Source organism: Melospiza georgiana, chromosome 14 (assembly GCF_028018845.1).
Source record: "Melospiza georgiana isolate bMelGeo1 chromosome 14, bMelGeo1.pri, whole genome shotgun sequence".
NCBI classification, from domain to species: domain Eukaryota; kingdom Metazoa; phylum Chordata; class Aves; order Passeriformes; family Passerellidae; genus Melospiza; species Melospiza georgiana.
Window position 1 is genome coordinate 2,475,713 of NC_080443.1, and position 15,961 is coordinate 2,491,673.

Here is a 15,961-nt window from a genome sequence, read left to right on the forward strand (position 1 = left end):
TGCATATTTGTTTCATTATTTTACATTCTGCTTTCTTTAAAATAACTTATTTGAACTTTTCACTTTTGGGAGCAAAGTGTTGGTCACTAGAAACAGAAATTTGAACTTCATTGTTCTTTGGGGTTTTTTTTCCTCTCCTCTATTCTGAACTGTAGCAGATACAAGATGGAATTACATTAAAGATCTAGCATTTAAGAATTTTGCAGATTGCAGCCATGCCTTTAAGGGCAGCGTTTATTACTGAACTGTGAGACTGCTCACATGAATTCACTGTTTGTTACAGTAGCTGTTGTGGGATGCAGAGTTCTCAACCCCAGAGTTCTTCAAGGTGAAGCTGTGCTTGTGAAATTTTAGGTCACTTTTTTGGTATTAAATTTATTATTGCTGTATTTTTTCAGAGAGAACTACATACAAACCCATTTAGTTGACTTTTCAACTCTGTTAATACCTAAGGACAGAAATTTGAGTTTCGTTTTTTAGTAATATTCTGTTTGTTTTGCAAGAAGAGGTCTAGACTTGGGTTTGTATCATAACAGGCAAGCTTAAGGTTTCTGGAGCTGAGAGAAGCAAAAACCCCACTGAAGGGTGCCAGAGTGTCCCCAGCTGGTGCTCATCACCCCTGCTCCCCTCAGAGCTCAGTGGCAGCAGCTCCTGCAGCCTCCCAAGGGATTCTCACCATGGTTCAGGTGGTGCCCATTGCAGGTACCAGTGGAACCATTTGTTCCTGATGCTGAGGTGGAATCTCCTCAGTTGGGAGGTCCAGCTTTGGATCAGGGCCTGGTCCCTGTGTGCTCTGTGCTCCTCCAAGGATGGGGATGGCTCTTTGTCCTCTTGTGTGATCTCAGCCCTTCCAAACTCAGCACGGCTCAGGGGCAGGGCCAGAAGTGAACAGATCCATGCCTTGTGTGTGGGATGATGCTGTGGTTTGAGTGCTCCTTCCTTTTCACAGAAACCTTTCCCTTTCTGAAATGGTGTTTCTGAGGTACATCTCACCTGGAACCTGGCAGTGTCAGGTTTTATACAGCCAGTGTGATGGGGTTTGTTTTCAGAGGCAGTTCTGTGAAGTCTCTGAGATCATGTGAAGCTGATCTTAGTACCTGTGTTTTATTCTGCTGTCTGACTGCATTTTGAGGTGGACTCTATGTGGAAATAAATTTGTTTTCAGACTACCTTGCCATAGCCAAAAAAAACCCCCTCTTGTCTAGTATTTTATTTTCATTTTTAAAAATAAAAGTTTAGCAACAAAAGCAAAGCAGCTCACCCTTTAAGTGGTAGAACACTAATGTGGATGTTAAATGGATAACTTCAAAGTTTTCATCTCAAAATGGTATGTGAAAAAACCTTGCCCTTGAGGTTTTTGTTTTTTCAAATGAATATTTCAAGCTATAAGGGGATTGTGTTTTTTCCATGTATTTTAAAATAAAGAAAAATGCTGATCATAAATGTGGTCTGTTCTGTCAGCCCTTTTGCTTATCAGAGAGAAGATTCTGCATAGAGAATGAATTGTGTGGCAAAGCAGTATTAGGGAGACATTTCCAATTATACCTTGAATGTCAGAATAAACATCATAATTGATGTGTAAATGGAATCTATGCCATTATAAAATATAATACAGTAGTGGCTTTTCCAGTAATTTCTAGTCACCATTTACATGCCATGTATTGTTGTTAATCTCTGATTGTGTGGTCCCTGGGATCTGTGGGATGTTGGGACTTTGTCCTAATGACACACAATTCCCTTGTAGGAAGAGGAGTCAATGGTCTAATGTTGTCTTGATTGCTTTGTGCATTCTTCTGGCTTATTTGGGATCAATTCAGTGTGGCAGTTTGGGACAGCAGTGGCTCAAGTCTGACAAAGTGCATGAGAAAGGAAAACTGCAATCATGCAGTTAAGGTTTTTCATAAAGAAAATGCCACTAGCTTTTTATCATGGCTTGTCTTTGTTTAAACAAAATCTTTGAAACCTTTCACAGATAGCTGTGCAAATACTTGGTGTTTTCTTGCTTATTTTCAGATAAGATTTTTTTTGGCAGTTGCATGAGTCTTTATAGTGAGGGAAAAGGAGAAGGAAGATTGTTACAAGAGGTTGAATGTAGGAGGAAGAATTGGACTCTTGGATTATCATAAGATACAGTTTGTGTTTGGAGAGAGTTTGAGAACTCATGCTGTCTTGAAAATACCATGTGTTGGAATGTTAGATTCATCCTATGAGACTCAGGATTTAGTTCAGTACAAACCAGAAATATTTACTGAAACAGTACAATTAGGACAGGTATAGTAATATATGCCAAGAAATATGAAATTGTTAAATACTGTGCTTTGATAAAAAAGGAAAGATAGACATTAATCATCAGTCTGGATCACCACTGGATGGCATCTTTGTTCCACAGAATAACTTCTGAAAACTCACTTATCTGGGCTTAAAAGTTCACTTTTATAGGAGAGTGTTCAGCAAGAAGAGCAACTCTATATATAAATGTGTGTTTCAGTATCCAAACATTTTTTCATTATGAGGTTCCTTGAAGAAAGGAGGAATATATGGATAGGGTTCTTCCTGTCAGAAAAAATTCTACTCCCAGCTGTGATTAATACATTTCTTATTTGTCTTCCATGTGATACTGAAAAGAAAAAAAAGGGATGTACTTGCAGTTTGTAGGTTGCAAGTGCAAGATGGAAGAAAATTATTGTCTCCAGGAGTTCAGTAATGGTTTTTGTAAGTGCTATTGCATTGGTTTTGATAATTGCATTGAAATCTAATGTGTCCAAAATACTTGTCTGGTTTTATTTCAGAAATATTTATTTATAATATGGTCACAGATCTGTACACTGAATAAAAATCAGAGTAGCTGAACTGCTAAGTAGAAAGAAGGTAAGAGATCGATGGTATTTTCTTCAGCTATGAAATGAGAGAGAAGTGTAAACTTCTCAGAGAAGTTCTAGAAGTCAAGAGTGCTGTTTTGAGGTGTTTAATGGGTGATTGATTGAAGGAGATCAAAGTACCTTTGTCCTGGCAACCTGATATGGAAATACAGGGTTGAGACTCTTGATTACTGCTGGCCAGATGTGCCCAGCTGTGAGGGCTGCTGGGTGAAGGGACAGGACTGGGAACATCTGCCCAGCTGTGGGAGCGGCTGGCTGAGGGACAGCACTGGGAACATCTGCCCAGCTGTGGGAGCTCTCCTGAGGGACAGCACTGGGAACATCTGCCCAGCTGTGGGAGCTGCTAGCTGAGAGATGGACAGCACTGGGAACATCTGCCCAGCTGTGGGAGCTGCTGGCTGAGGGGGCAGCACTGGGAACATCTGCCCAGCTGTGGGAGCTCTGCTGAGGGACAGCACTGGGAACATCTGCCCAGCTGTGGGAGCTCTGCTGAGGGACAGCACCGGGAACATCTGCCCAGCTGTGGGAGCTCTGCTGAGGGACAGCACTGGGAGCATCTGCCCAGCTGTGGGAGCTCTGCTGAGGGACAGCACAGCAGGGCTGTGTGGGGCCAGCCCTGGGAACCTCTGGGTTTCTTTTTACCCAGCTCCTCTGTTGCTTGGGCTCGTTCCCTGGCACCCAGACCCACAGCAGGGTGAGGGCCCGCAGGATGTCACCACTGCACTGGTGGTTTGGTCAGTTTGAGCTTTATTTTGAAATTCTGGGTTCAAACCTGTCTTCCAGAAGCTTCTGTTTTACATAGATCAGAGTTTGTGTTCTGGGAACTGCCTTGATGGGAGTTTGGTTTTCCCATGGTTTGAGGCCTGCTGGATTTGGGCCTTGCGAGTCCTCATAGGTGAGGGTGATTCTCATTCCATTTCAAGCATTCAGGTTTTAACCTGACAGAATCTTAATTTCTTTCAGTTTTACCTGTGGTTTTGACTTGTAGAATTACAAACTTTGAGTTGGTCCCTGAGTGTCTCAGTTGGTGTTGGTTGTGTGGTGTGGGCACAGAGCCAGTTTCTCAGTGTGGCTCAGGGTACACAGGTGATTATTGTGTCCACACCATGTCAAATGTAAAAGTGACAGGACTGGAGGGATGAAGCACCTCCCCAGGAAGAAAGGCTGAGAGAATTGGGATTTCTCAGCCTGCAGAAGAGGAGGCTCCAGGGTGACCCAACTGAGGCTTTGCAGCACGTGAAGGGAGCCTGCAGTAAAGATGGGGAGAGACAATTTACAAGGGCATGGAGTGGCAGGACAAGGGGGAATGGCTCCAAACTAAAGGGTAATAGATATACATTGGATATTAGGAAGGAATTATTCCCTGGGAGGATGCTGAGCCTCTGGCCCAGGTTGCTCAGAGAAGCTGCCCCTGGATCCCTGGCAGTGCCCAAGGCCAGGTTGGACACTGGGACTTGGAGCCGCCTGGGACAGTGGAAGGTGTCCCTGCACATGGCAGGGGTGGCACTGTGTGGGCTTTTCAGTTTCCTTCCAACCAAAACCATCCTATGATGTTGCAACACTGTTCTCAGGAATTTCATTTGAAGACAAGAAATCAAGTGCTTAATTCGCTCCAACACTCCTGGAAATGAGTAGAAGCTCATTTGTGTAGACTTTTTCTGGAAAGCATTGTAAAATATTCAATTTTCTGCCTCAAGTGTTCAGCGTGTATTTGCAGGTTTACACAAATAAAAGTCCCTTCTTGACTTCTTCCCATAAAAGAGAACAAAACTATTATCTATCAAACTGTTGTAATCTTCCACCAAAATTGGCTGCTGTAGAGCAGGTAACAGGAAAAGTATGGAAGGAGGGGGAGGACCTAGATTATAGATTTCTGGATTTTCCTCCTTTTATTCTCAGACCTTACTTGTAGCTATTGATTTTTACTATGGGCATTAAGCTTGTTATAGTGTCAAAGTATTCTAGGGTGCATGGGACATCAAGTATGTAACAATTTTTAAAAAATCATTTAAATTAAGCTTTTGTTTGTTTACTTTATACAGTAACAGGAGTATGGACTTGAATGTTCTTATCCATATATGTGTATTCTGAAAATGATATTCTCAAAGGTTGTGTAATCACTGTAGAATATGTTGAAATAGTGTTTGTGTCAATAACAGCTGTGAAACAGAATGTGCTAAATCCAGGTGGCTGTTTCACAGCTCTGAGTCATGCCTCAGACAGGTAGGAGGTAAAGATGCTTGGGAGATACAGGTATGAAAACTCAAGTTTGTTTGTACTTTCACAAGCTGTTATAAAGGATGTTGCAGGGCAAAAAATGGCCTGGGAGTTGCTATCAGCTTCTCAAATGCAGCTCATTTTCCTAAAAGTTGTTGACACACCTGATATTTGTATGTTGCCAGAGAAATTACCAGCACGTGCTCCAGCCACACTTGGAGGCCAGGCTCACCTGTGTGCTCAGCATGGCCAAAGAATCTTCCCTGACTGTTGCTGAAAATGCTTTGAAGCCTGTTTTAGTAGGAACTTGTGAAACAGGGAAGGATGAAATATTCATGGGTTTGCTTTTAATTTCTGTTATTTATTTTACCATTTTATGCCTAGTTTTCTTTATATAGAGAAAATCCCAGTGTTCAGTTGTTAGTTTCCTGATCAGCCTGGTTTCACTGATATCACTGAGTCTCAGATGAAGACACCTCTGTCACACCTGTTATCAGTCAGATTGTCCTGCTTCTGATGTTTTCTGATATGGCCAGAGAAATAATGGTTGTTTCTGAAGATATTCTGTGAAAATGGAGACACCAGTGATTGTGTCTCAGTTGGCCCACCCACTGGGCATGTGGCATGATGATTCCTTCTGCAGAAGCAGATGATGCAAAAAAATGAATATATTCCATGCAGAATTTGGTTTTATATGTTTGGTTTTTTTATTGCAGAGATGATGATGACATCAATGATGTTGCCTCTATGGCTGGTGTTAACCTTAATGAAGAAAGTGCCCGAATTATGGCCACCAACTCTGACTTGGTTGGATCCCAGATGCAGTCCTGTAAAGATGAACCCTTTCTTGCTGCTATACCTCTCCATAAACGCATACTTGAAACGGGTGAGAAGCACCTCCTTTCCTTCTGGGAGTGTTTCCTTCAGTGCTGAGGTTCTGAGGAACAGGATATGCTTAGCACTTAAGATGGTTTTTTAAGCATTTGATTCCATGATTTTGTATTTCTAAACTTTCAAGGTTTTTGTGATGAAAGGAACTTACCTCAAGTTGGAAATAAAATAGCATGCTGGTGCTTTTAAACTTCATGCTTTTCCCATGTTTTTTATGTCCAAGGATCCCAAGCTCTTTGCAAACATTAATTATTTCTCACAATCCTCCTTCATGTTTTACACATGAGAAGATTGAAACAGAGAGGTAAAGTAAGTAGTACAGGTCACAGAGGACACCTGTGAATAACATTTAACAGAATGCTTAAGTTTCCTGTCAAGATTTTCTTTCCCCATACAAACCAGTTATTCAGTTCTTAACACCTGCATCTATTTAAATGTTCATAGTGATTTTCTTATGGTGTGTTTTCCAAAAACTGTGTTTGTTTATCATGGCAAAAAGGTATGTTTATTTATTCTGCCGTTTGAAAATGGAAGTTAAAAACTTTAGTAGAATAACTGTTCAAAATTAGTGATGGTTTAAGGTTAGGAAATATAGAATGCATTTTATATGACATGCTTTATTATACACTATGTGTTCTGGTACTTAAATGTATCTTTTTAGCATAATTTTCATAATGTTTTCAGTGCCATCAGTGTCTCAACATACTAAGCTTTGGTTGTTTAGGGGTGTAAATTGTATCTCTTTCAGATCTGTGCTTATATCACAAATTTTTAGGGATCTAGTTCTCAGAGTTTTAAACATAAGACCAAAATCTTGTTGCAAATCAGCACTGTCAGATTTTTTTCAGTCATGTGGTTTCTTCTGAAATGCTGTTTGTGTTTATGTTCATTGAATTAATGGGAACCTTTTTATATTGCAGTTGCAGGCAAGTTCTTCATTGACTTATTGTCAGACTTCACTCTTGTACTTTACAAAATGCATTTTAAGTTCCCCTTCAGAGAAAGGATGGTTTTGCAGGCTGCAGTCAGCTGGCTGTGAGGATGGCTGGGAAGCAAGTCCCGCTTTTTGGGACTGCCTGAGCACCACCTGAGACTGCAGCCAGCAAGGTCCTCACAAAATGGGCCTGAGAAACTGTTGGGAGGGATGCTCACACAATAGTTGATACAGGTGCAATAAAGGAAAAGGCAACAGACATAAAACTGTTAGAAAGAATGGGAAATCAGTAATGAATTTGCCACATCAGCCTTAATGAGCTGTCTGGCTGTAACAATTGCTGTGCAACATGGAGTTGTAATTACAAGTGCAGGACTTACAGGAATCTGTACATACTTTAAGAGCCACAGAATCCATCACACTATTCATCACTGCCTTTTGGGGTTTGCTTCTCTGAGGAACAAATCCCTATGGCTGTTTTTGAAGCTTTATTGGCTTTGATAATTGAAATGAAACTTTCAAAGCTTTTAAAAGCAGCTGCAGGGATTTACTTCTCAAAAGCAGTGAATCCAGAAGAGAGGCCACTCCTAGTGATCTCCTGCAGTCACTTTTAGAGCTTTATTTTGGTTTTACATGAAGCCTTTTATAGTTTTGAAAGTGGCTGTGGAGTTCAGAAGTGGCTACTATCTGGGATCTATGGCTCTTGAGGACAGAATTCCTTCAGCTGAATTTGAAGTTTTAGAAGTTGGATTTTCACTGTGTGTGGCCAGATTTGTTGTTTGCTTAGGACCACACACAAATTTAGTAATTTGTGCTACTGGGCACTCTAAAATAATGACATTGTGAGTTCAGTACAAGACTCAGTATTGCCATATGTTGCTGTGACAACACCAGGACTAAGCAAAGCGCCCGTGACCTTCTCAAGCACATTAGGAAAAAGTCTGTGATGTGAGTCCTCATTCTTCTGTTTTCATTATGCCTGTTGACAAATGAGATAAGATACATTGTTTCTTCTTAATTTTGCCTGAATATGACTTAAACAATGTTATTTTCTACCTTTAGGTCTATTCATATTTAATCACTTCAGTTTTAGGGCAGGTTTTTAATGTTTTAGTAAAAGAGAGCTTTGTGGTGTGTACAGTATTAGGAAACTGCTCTTGTCTCCTTTCTCAGAAGCTAGATCTTTCAAGTTTTCTGTAATATTAATCTCCTGCTCTCTTTTCTGAGTAAGAGCTTTGTCGAGCAGCTCGGTAGTGTTCCCCAAAGGCTGTTTCAGAGATTGTGCTTCCATTCACCAGAGTTGGAATATAAACTGCTAAAGTGAGAGCAGATGCTCTTCAGACTTTGGCAGTAACCACCAGCCAGATGCCTCAAAGACATAGTGAAAGAGCTTTCTTAATATATTGTGTGTTCTTATCTCTACTTGAGCTTGGCAGTGTTGTAATCCAAAGTTTATTTTAAATCTAAGGCACTAATATTGATCCATTTAAATGGAAGAAGTAACTGAAAGGTAATTCATGCAAAGATATTCATCCACTTCCCACATGCTTCCTTATCCAATTTTGTATCTAGTCATTTTGGGCTGGTAATCATTGCCATTTGTTCATGTAGGAAGGCAAGGCTGTGACTGTTTCAAATTCTTCTTTGATACAGAATCAAGAGTGGGTATTTCTCAGCATATAATGTATTTCTTTTGTTATTCCTCTCGGAATCATAAAACTTTAAACCCTGATCTTTCTACATGACAGCAGAGCACAATGAAACATACACAAAGGCTTGGAAGGCTTTAGTTTCTCTTTTTTGGGAAGTTGAGAGGCAGGGGTTGATATGCATCATGCATGTGCATCCCAACTCCTCACACTTTCTAGGTCTTTAGCTTTGTTAGTACAATGAGTAGTGTTATCTTCAGAGGGCAAGCAAGCTGGTTAGACCCTCACAAATAAATAATGCTGCAAAATCCTGGCTTTTCCACATGGTTTTATGGGAATGAACAAGAAAAATAACCTTAATAATTTGTAATTGTTTCACTTTTTTCCATTCATAAGTTACTTCTTGCTGGGTAAGAATGCTGTGTTAGGTTTTAGAAGCTAGTTTTTGATATTCTGAGTTTTTTGCTGTTTACTGAGTGAGGCAACAGGCAACATTTAGTGAAGCAGGTTTTTAAGTGTGACAGTTATAGTTCATAACCATCTTGTGAAAACAGAGACTCCTTGCCTTTAATTCCTTGATTGCAGCATGGTTTCTGAGTGCAGATAAGAACAAGGCTGCACTGCATGTTATATTAAATGTTAGTGAAAGGTAGCAGGACACAGCAAGGGATGGCATAAAACATGATCCTTTTATAAAGCCTGATAACTAAATCCATGGAAAAAGGGAACAGCTGTCTCATGTACTTGTCTGAGAACTTGGTGGTCTCTCAAACCTTCACTGGGGGTTCCAGAAAACTTTGCTTTATTATTTTGTGAGCAACAGAGCATGGCACTTTATCAGGCTTAGAATCTGCAGCAGCTTATTAATTCCCACAGCTTTTATTTAGAAGAAATTCTGATTTCTTCTACAATCAGGTGATGCCATTTTGCTTTTATTGACTCTCCCTAAAATGTCACAACTTGTGGTGAACCCTAACCATTAATTACTGTCATAATGCAATAATATTTAAGCAGGAGTTTGGCATATTGTATTCTTTGACTTAGATGGTTCCTTTCTCTCTTCACTTTGTGTTCTTCACCTCATTTTTCTACTTCAGTTTTATTGTTGCAGAGCACTGACTGAATGGAACAGATGTGGCATTCTAAGAAATATGGGACTGGTTTGGCCACCTAAAATACATTTTGAAAACTGTTCATCTTGTATCTTCCAAATTATTTTCACTTAAATACATATGATAGAAACTTTTGGAGAATCAGCCATGATATTTTTATTTCACATTCATTCAGAATTTTTTTACACCTACATTAAGAAATCAGATTGTCTGTAGCATGGTTTTACAAAATGCTGTATCTCTTATCAATGTTCTTTGGAGAAGTGTGTTTTACTGACATGGCATACATCTGCAGTATTTCCCACCACAAGCTTAGTTCTGGATTCTCTTGCTTCATGGGAATTAATTTCTACTCTAGAACACACATAGTGGTTCATGCCAGTTATTATAAAGCTTGGGAATGTGCTGATGACTCCAGTTTCTCCTAGTTCAGTAGTTATAAGGCCTGCAGTCCTCCTTAAAACAGCTTCAGAGAAGCTTGGCTGGTTAGAAGTTCTGGTTCTGTCAATATAACAGTTGTATGGTTAGGCTCAACATAATTTATAGATTTACCTTTTTGTTACTTTACATGTAAAATATGGTTTTAATTCTGTCTGATGAAATATTGATCATTGCTCTGCCTTGATTGTTTCTTTGTTTAGCCACGCTTGAATTGCATGTCTGCTGTAACACTGCATGTTAAAACCTACAGAAATAGCTTATCTGGGTTTTTTATATTCTGGGGTGTATTGAACCTGCTGTGTGGCATGGCAGTGGCAGCAGTTGTGTGCATATCTATATATTTTAAATACAGAATCTGTGTGCTCTAGAGGGCATTTTATATTGCTAAACCAAGTTAAAACCCATAGGGGTACCCTTCATGGAACCAGGCCAGGTGATTTCAGCCTCTATTTAAGGCATTTGTTATTAGTTCAGTAAGTCTTTCTGGCATCCTCTTTCTCTGGGTTTGTTTGTCAACATTTGTGTTCTAGTTTGAATGAAATGAAGCTGTCCTATTGATGGCTGCTCTTTCATATACACAGCAGCTCTAACATAAAAGTGTAGTTATTTCTCTGGTTGCTTTACTTCAGAGAGCTTTTATAGCTACTTCAATTACAGTGGTTGTGTGTTCTGAAATTCTGAGCTCTTCTATTGCCTGTGAATAGAATATTTTGTTTTCACTGCACTTTTTGTTGATGTGATTTAATTGTTTTCACTGCTGACTTTTACCTTTTTGTCCATAAGTTGTTTTGTCTTCAAATTGAAGTATTTGTTTGAATATAATTTTTTTCCATCAGCACCTTGCTGTCAGGATGACCTCTGTAAATGCCTGTGGACATAACTCTTGATTGTGTTTGGGGATTGCTCTTACACCTCCCTGTTCATAAGTGTAGCAGATTGAAGTCATGCACTGTCCTAAGGACATGCTTGAACTGTACCTGCAGTGGAGTTCTCTGGCTTCTACTTCCTTTTCCTCAGGGAACAAAAAAAAGTCATGTTAGGTATTGTATAATCCAAATTGTGAGTTATTGTGCATGCCACAAGCATGGACTTCCTCTAGTTTCTGTAAACTTCAGTCTGGCACTGCAGAGATGTGGCAGGTGTGGAGATGTACCCACATTCTGACATCTGGAATACTGCTGAAACTTGGGCTTTTTTCATTAGTATCAAACAAACATTTTGCTGGAAATTGCATTTAGATGAGAAGATGTGTCCTGCTCCCAGTTTTCTAACCAATGTCCATAGTTGTGATAGTTGTTTCTCAGGCTGAGATTGGAGTTCGTGGCACAGTTCAACAGAGAATTTGGTTCTATATTCCAACTGAATCAATTGCTAATGTTACTGTATTAAAAGACAATTATATTTGATTTACATTTATTATTTCCTTTTCAAAAAAGGTGAGAATCCATTCCCATCTTAGTATCAGCAGCAGTGTTGCCAAATAAACATAATCAGTGAGTACTTCAGCAGAATGTTAAACCCTATTGTTGTTCTTTCTTTAATAGGTCCATGATTAGACTTCCTGTTTTACAAGATGTCCCAACATGTGTTGGAATGGTAACTTCAGTACCACCTGAGAGCTTGGAGTCTGCCTTTCTGTGAAAGGTAGGGCAGCTTCTGTTCAATATTTTTTGTGTGTTTACAAGGTTTTCTTTTTATTAATCTTATTGGCTCTGCAACATACAGAATCTGAGTTATGCTTTTAGCTGTATCACCTTTAGGTGTCAGAACTGATCATCAAGCACTAATTTCTCAAAATAAATATGATTAATTTAGCTATGTTTAAACTATGACTATTTATGAAGAAAATGATGCTGTTTCTTAAGGCATCATTTTCAAAGGTTTTACTCCAGCTGAACTGAGAGCATGACCATTATACTTGGTCTCAGAAATATTTAGAGAATTCAAGTTTTGTTTTCACCATAATTTTGTTTTCTCCCGTTTTTCATTCTGTTTCGTGAATGTAGTGAAAGTGCCATCTTTAAAAGGTCTTTGCTATTTCTGGAAGGCAGTTCTGGCCTTCAGGGCCCACCAAAATATGTTACCCAGCCTCAGAATAAGTTTGCATCTGGGAATGGAACAGCTTAAATTTCCAGGTCTCTGCAAAGGAGAGTAAAATTAAGATCATCATTCTGTGGAGATGCATTCTCTACCAGATTCATTTATAAAGTCCATGGGTGTAAAATAAGAACAATAAAAAGAAAACCTTAGAGAACCATTCAGTATTGCAATAAAGCTGACTTACATTATCCCTGTAGGCAAACTCCATGCTCTAGAGGTGGTGCTAATGTCCCCAGCACTCAACACATGTTGGAACATCTTTGTGGAGGAGGAAGTCATTGATCAGTGAGCAGCATCTTCAAGGATCGTTTAAGGGGGAAAAAGGAAAAGGTAATATTTTTAAAAATATGTTGGAATGATTGTTCATTATGTTTATTTGGCAATCCTGCTGCTTATACTAAGGTTGTAGTGTTTTCATTTCTTAAAATTACTGACAAACTTTGTAAACTTCCTTTTAGTCTTTCCTTCTCCCATTGTCAGCCTCCTTTGCGTTGCTGAGTCTACTGCACACAAGTCCAGAATTTACTGCAACTCATTGGCAATTTGGCACTTTTTTCAGTGGTTGTAATGCAGAAAGGGTTAATCTGTGGTTTAACCAGTTTTGCAGTCCCTTGTGTTAAATAAGTCAGAGCCAAACATTGAACTGCTATGAAGACATTCTGCTGCTGACCACAGGGTGTTTGTTTTCAAGGAAAAAAAATTGTTTGTGTAGCTGCAACACAAAGTGGTGCCAGATGAGGTACCACCATCTGTTCTTGCACAATAGTGTAGAAGTGCAACCTTACTATAAACTTATCATAAACTAAAGCTATTTTGACAAAATTAAGCAACCATATTTGACATGATTAAATTTTGCAGTTGTGGATCTGGTGATGCTGTCTTTGCTATTAATGAATGTGGGATGGTGTCCTGATCTTGGCAATTTTAATTCTAATCCTGGGCATAGACAGGTGAAGGTGCTGACATTTTGAAATTCAGGTTATGATCTTTGGTCTACCCTTCTTTGAATCCTTTGAATTTCCTGGGGTTTGTGCATATCCTGCCTGTGTGACGTGTTTATCCTGCCTCACATGTAACAAGCCTGGCATCAGGCTTGTGGAGACAACTGATGATTGTGGTGTCAGAGATGGTTTCTTGAGGGAAATACCTGTTTTGTTCACACAATTTGCCTTAAAAGAACAGAACCACATATGCAAGTTCTTATACTTGGTATGCCTGTGAATCCTGTGGATGTGATGGAGAGTGTGGTCTGTTCCTTGCGAGGACTGTGCTCTAGGATCTGTTTGTCATTTCTGACATTCTTACAGGGGTTCTGCTCCATCTCTGTCTTACCTGGTGTGCTGTCACAATAGTGTATTTATGGTCTTTAAGCCTGAGGAATTGTCTTGGTTACTGTTTTGAGTTTAGCTCAAGAAACACATTTGTCTGCTCTGCATGAAAACAGATAAATCCCAACTAACAACTTCTCTGTTGTTTTCTTAGGGACTCCTGTTGGTGTCATTGCCATATTAGTTCTTTCTGGTCTGGTCCTTGTAAAAATCTCTTTTGATTTGAGTCTCTAGTGAGTAACCAAGCACAAAAGTGCATTGAGGCATTTGCTATTATTCATAAAAACAGTGAACATATTTTCTAGTCCTCTATACTCACTCTGTGTTTATTCTTGAATGTTCCTGGATGTTTTTGGACATGCTCATTATGCTGTATTTTTTGTTTTAGGAAAACCAAGATGAAGAAGAAAAGATGGTATAACTGTAATCTGTGTGTTCTTATTTGACACGTTAAGACCTGCCCCATTTCAGTTTTCATCCCCTCCTCTGTCTTCAGTATTTTCCTCACACTGTTCAATTGCTGCAGCACAGGTTACTGGGATTATAGGGTAGGATGTGGTGGTGAAGTTCTCAAAGACTTCAGTGCCTCCTTTTAATAACTTCAGCACCTGCCCTTCTTTTAGAATACACACATCAAATAGCACAAAAATAATCTTAAAGTTGAATTATTTAAAGAGGAGGAATTAAACATCAAACATAAGGATATTGTCTTTGCTTAACACATTGGGATTTTGATTTCTTCTAAAAGAAGTTAGGTGGTACACAGTTTAATTAGAGAAGAGAGCAGGGAAACAATTAATTGCAGTGCTTTATGTTCCTTCAGAGTTAACATTGTTTCTGTTCTCTCTGCTCAAGCTGCAAGCCTTCCTTGCTGTGAGAGTGCCAAGTGTTCTGTGCTCCAAGATGCACTGTTTGTGCTTCCATGCTTTGTGGCAGCTCCTTCCATTTTCCAAGCCTCCACAGAGCTGTGCAGAATGTTGTTTGGTGCCTAGCTGGGTTCTGCTAGAGACAAACCACCAGGGCTAATAAAACAGACTCTTCATGGATGATTAATAGCTGCCTTTCAGCTGTTTAATTATCTAGCTTAGAGACAGAATTTTGGAAACTGGATTGTCTGGTTATTCATACCTTAGCACAGACCTCTTCTCCAAGTAGTTTTTCTTTTCCCCAAAAAGCATGAATTATGATTAAATTCCTAGACTTACCCACTGGTTGAGACAGACTTTTTAGAAAAATGGGGGCTTTTTGCTGGTCAGTCCATAAAGAAACACGAGTTGTATAGTAAGGGGTTCAGTAAGATTCTTGAGAAATTCTTTCTCTACTTGATGAATTTTTTTTCTCTTGCGTATAAAAGCTTTGAATCAGCACAGAAAATGGAATGAAACTTTGGCCAGGGTTACACATAGATTTTGCATGGATGCAACTATGGCTCTGTTGTGTTAAAATAATTACACCATGATGACCCTCTAGAGTGGAGCTGTTTTGCTTGCTTTCCTTTAACAGGACTAAAGTGTATGAAAATTAGAAAGTAAATGTTCAAAATTAACAAAAAGTTTGCTTTTTTCCAAGTGTGAAGTTAAGTTGTGGAACTCTTTGTTTTACAATGTTGCAAATTCAAAAAATTACTTGAAAAATTAATGGAAAAAACATTCCATCCTGACCTGATAGACAGATAAGATGCTCTAACTTAGGACAGACCAAGGCATAATTTTGGTGCACAGTGAGCCATACACACTTTTTGTTTTAATAATCTTCTAGCAGCATTTCCTAATACTACTGTTAGAGAAAGGATGATGGACTCTGTTACCCAGTGCAGGTTTACTTAACTTTTTATACAGTTATAGAAATACATAAGTGTTTATTAAAGATAGTTTGTACTGAAAGAATTAAATCCACTATAGTGCCTGAAACACTTTAAATGGTTTTGTGCTTGTGCATTCACACTACAGAGCTTAAAAGTCTCAGCTGAATCTTTGCTAAAATAGTTTGGTTGGCATTTACTTTTTAGGGGGCAGGAAATGCAATACTAAAAATTGTGTAGCATTTTATTCCTCATTTTTATTCTTTTAGGTTACATTGCATGGCTGGTTATGTTTTTTCCCTGCTGTGTCTTGCACTGAGCGTGGTATGTATTTTGAGGATTTTAATCTGTAAGTTTGGAATTTATTTAAAAAAAATAACTGATGGTTGAGCAGTTTCTCAGTTTCAAAAATGCTTTCAGAGCAATCAGCCCAAGGTGGGTAGTCCAGAAGAAAATTGGGAATTCTCAAGAAGTGTGGGAAATGGGTTTGTAGGGAATTCTCCAAGCCTGACAGAAAGCTCACACAGTGTGCATCTCTATGTAAACCTTGAGATAAGAAATGCTGACTTAGAAATGCCATGGAAAAGGACAGACATTGTTGAGAGAGAA

General features: G+C 39.1%; 1 protein-coding gene across 1 annotated transcript in view; it reads left to right on the forward strand.

Moving 5' to 3' along the window:
- The window catches only part of LOC131089251 (transcription initiation factor TFIID subunit 4-like), a 153,395-nt gene that overhangs the window by 40,283 nt on the left and 97,151 nt on the right, over positions 1-15,961 (forward strand). The window contains exon 10 of the mRNA XM_058033894.1: positions 5,813-5,982. Coding sequence (XP_057889877.1) covers positions 5,813-5,982 — 170 coding nt within the window. The remainder of the gene's footprint in view (positions 1-5,812; positions 5,983-15,961) is intronic.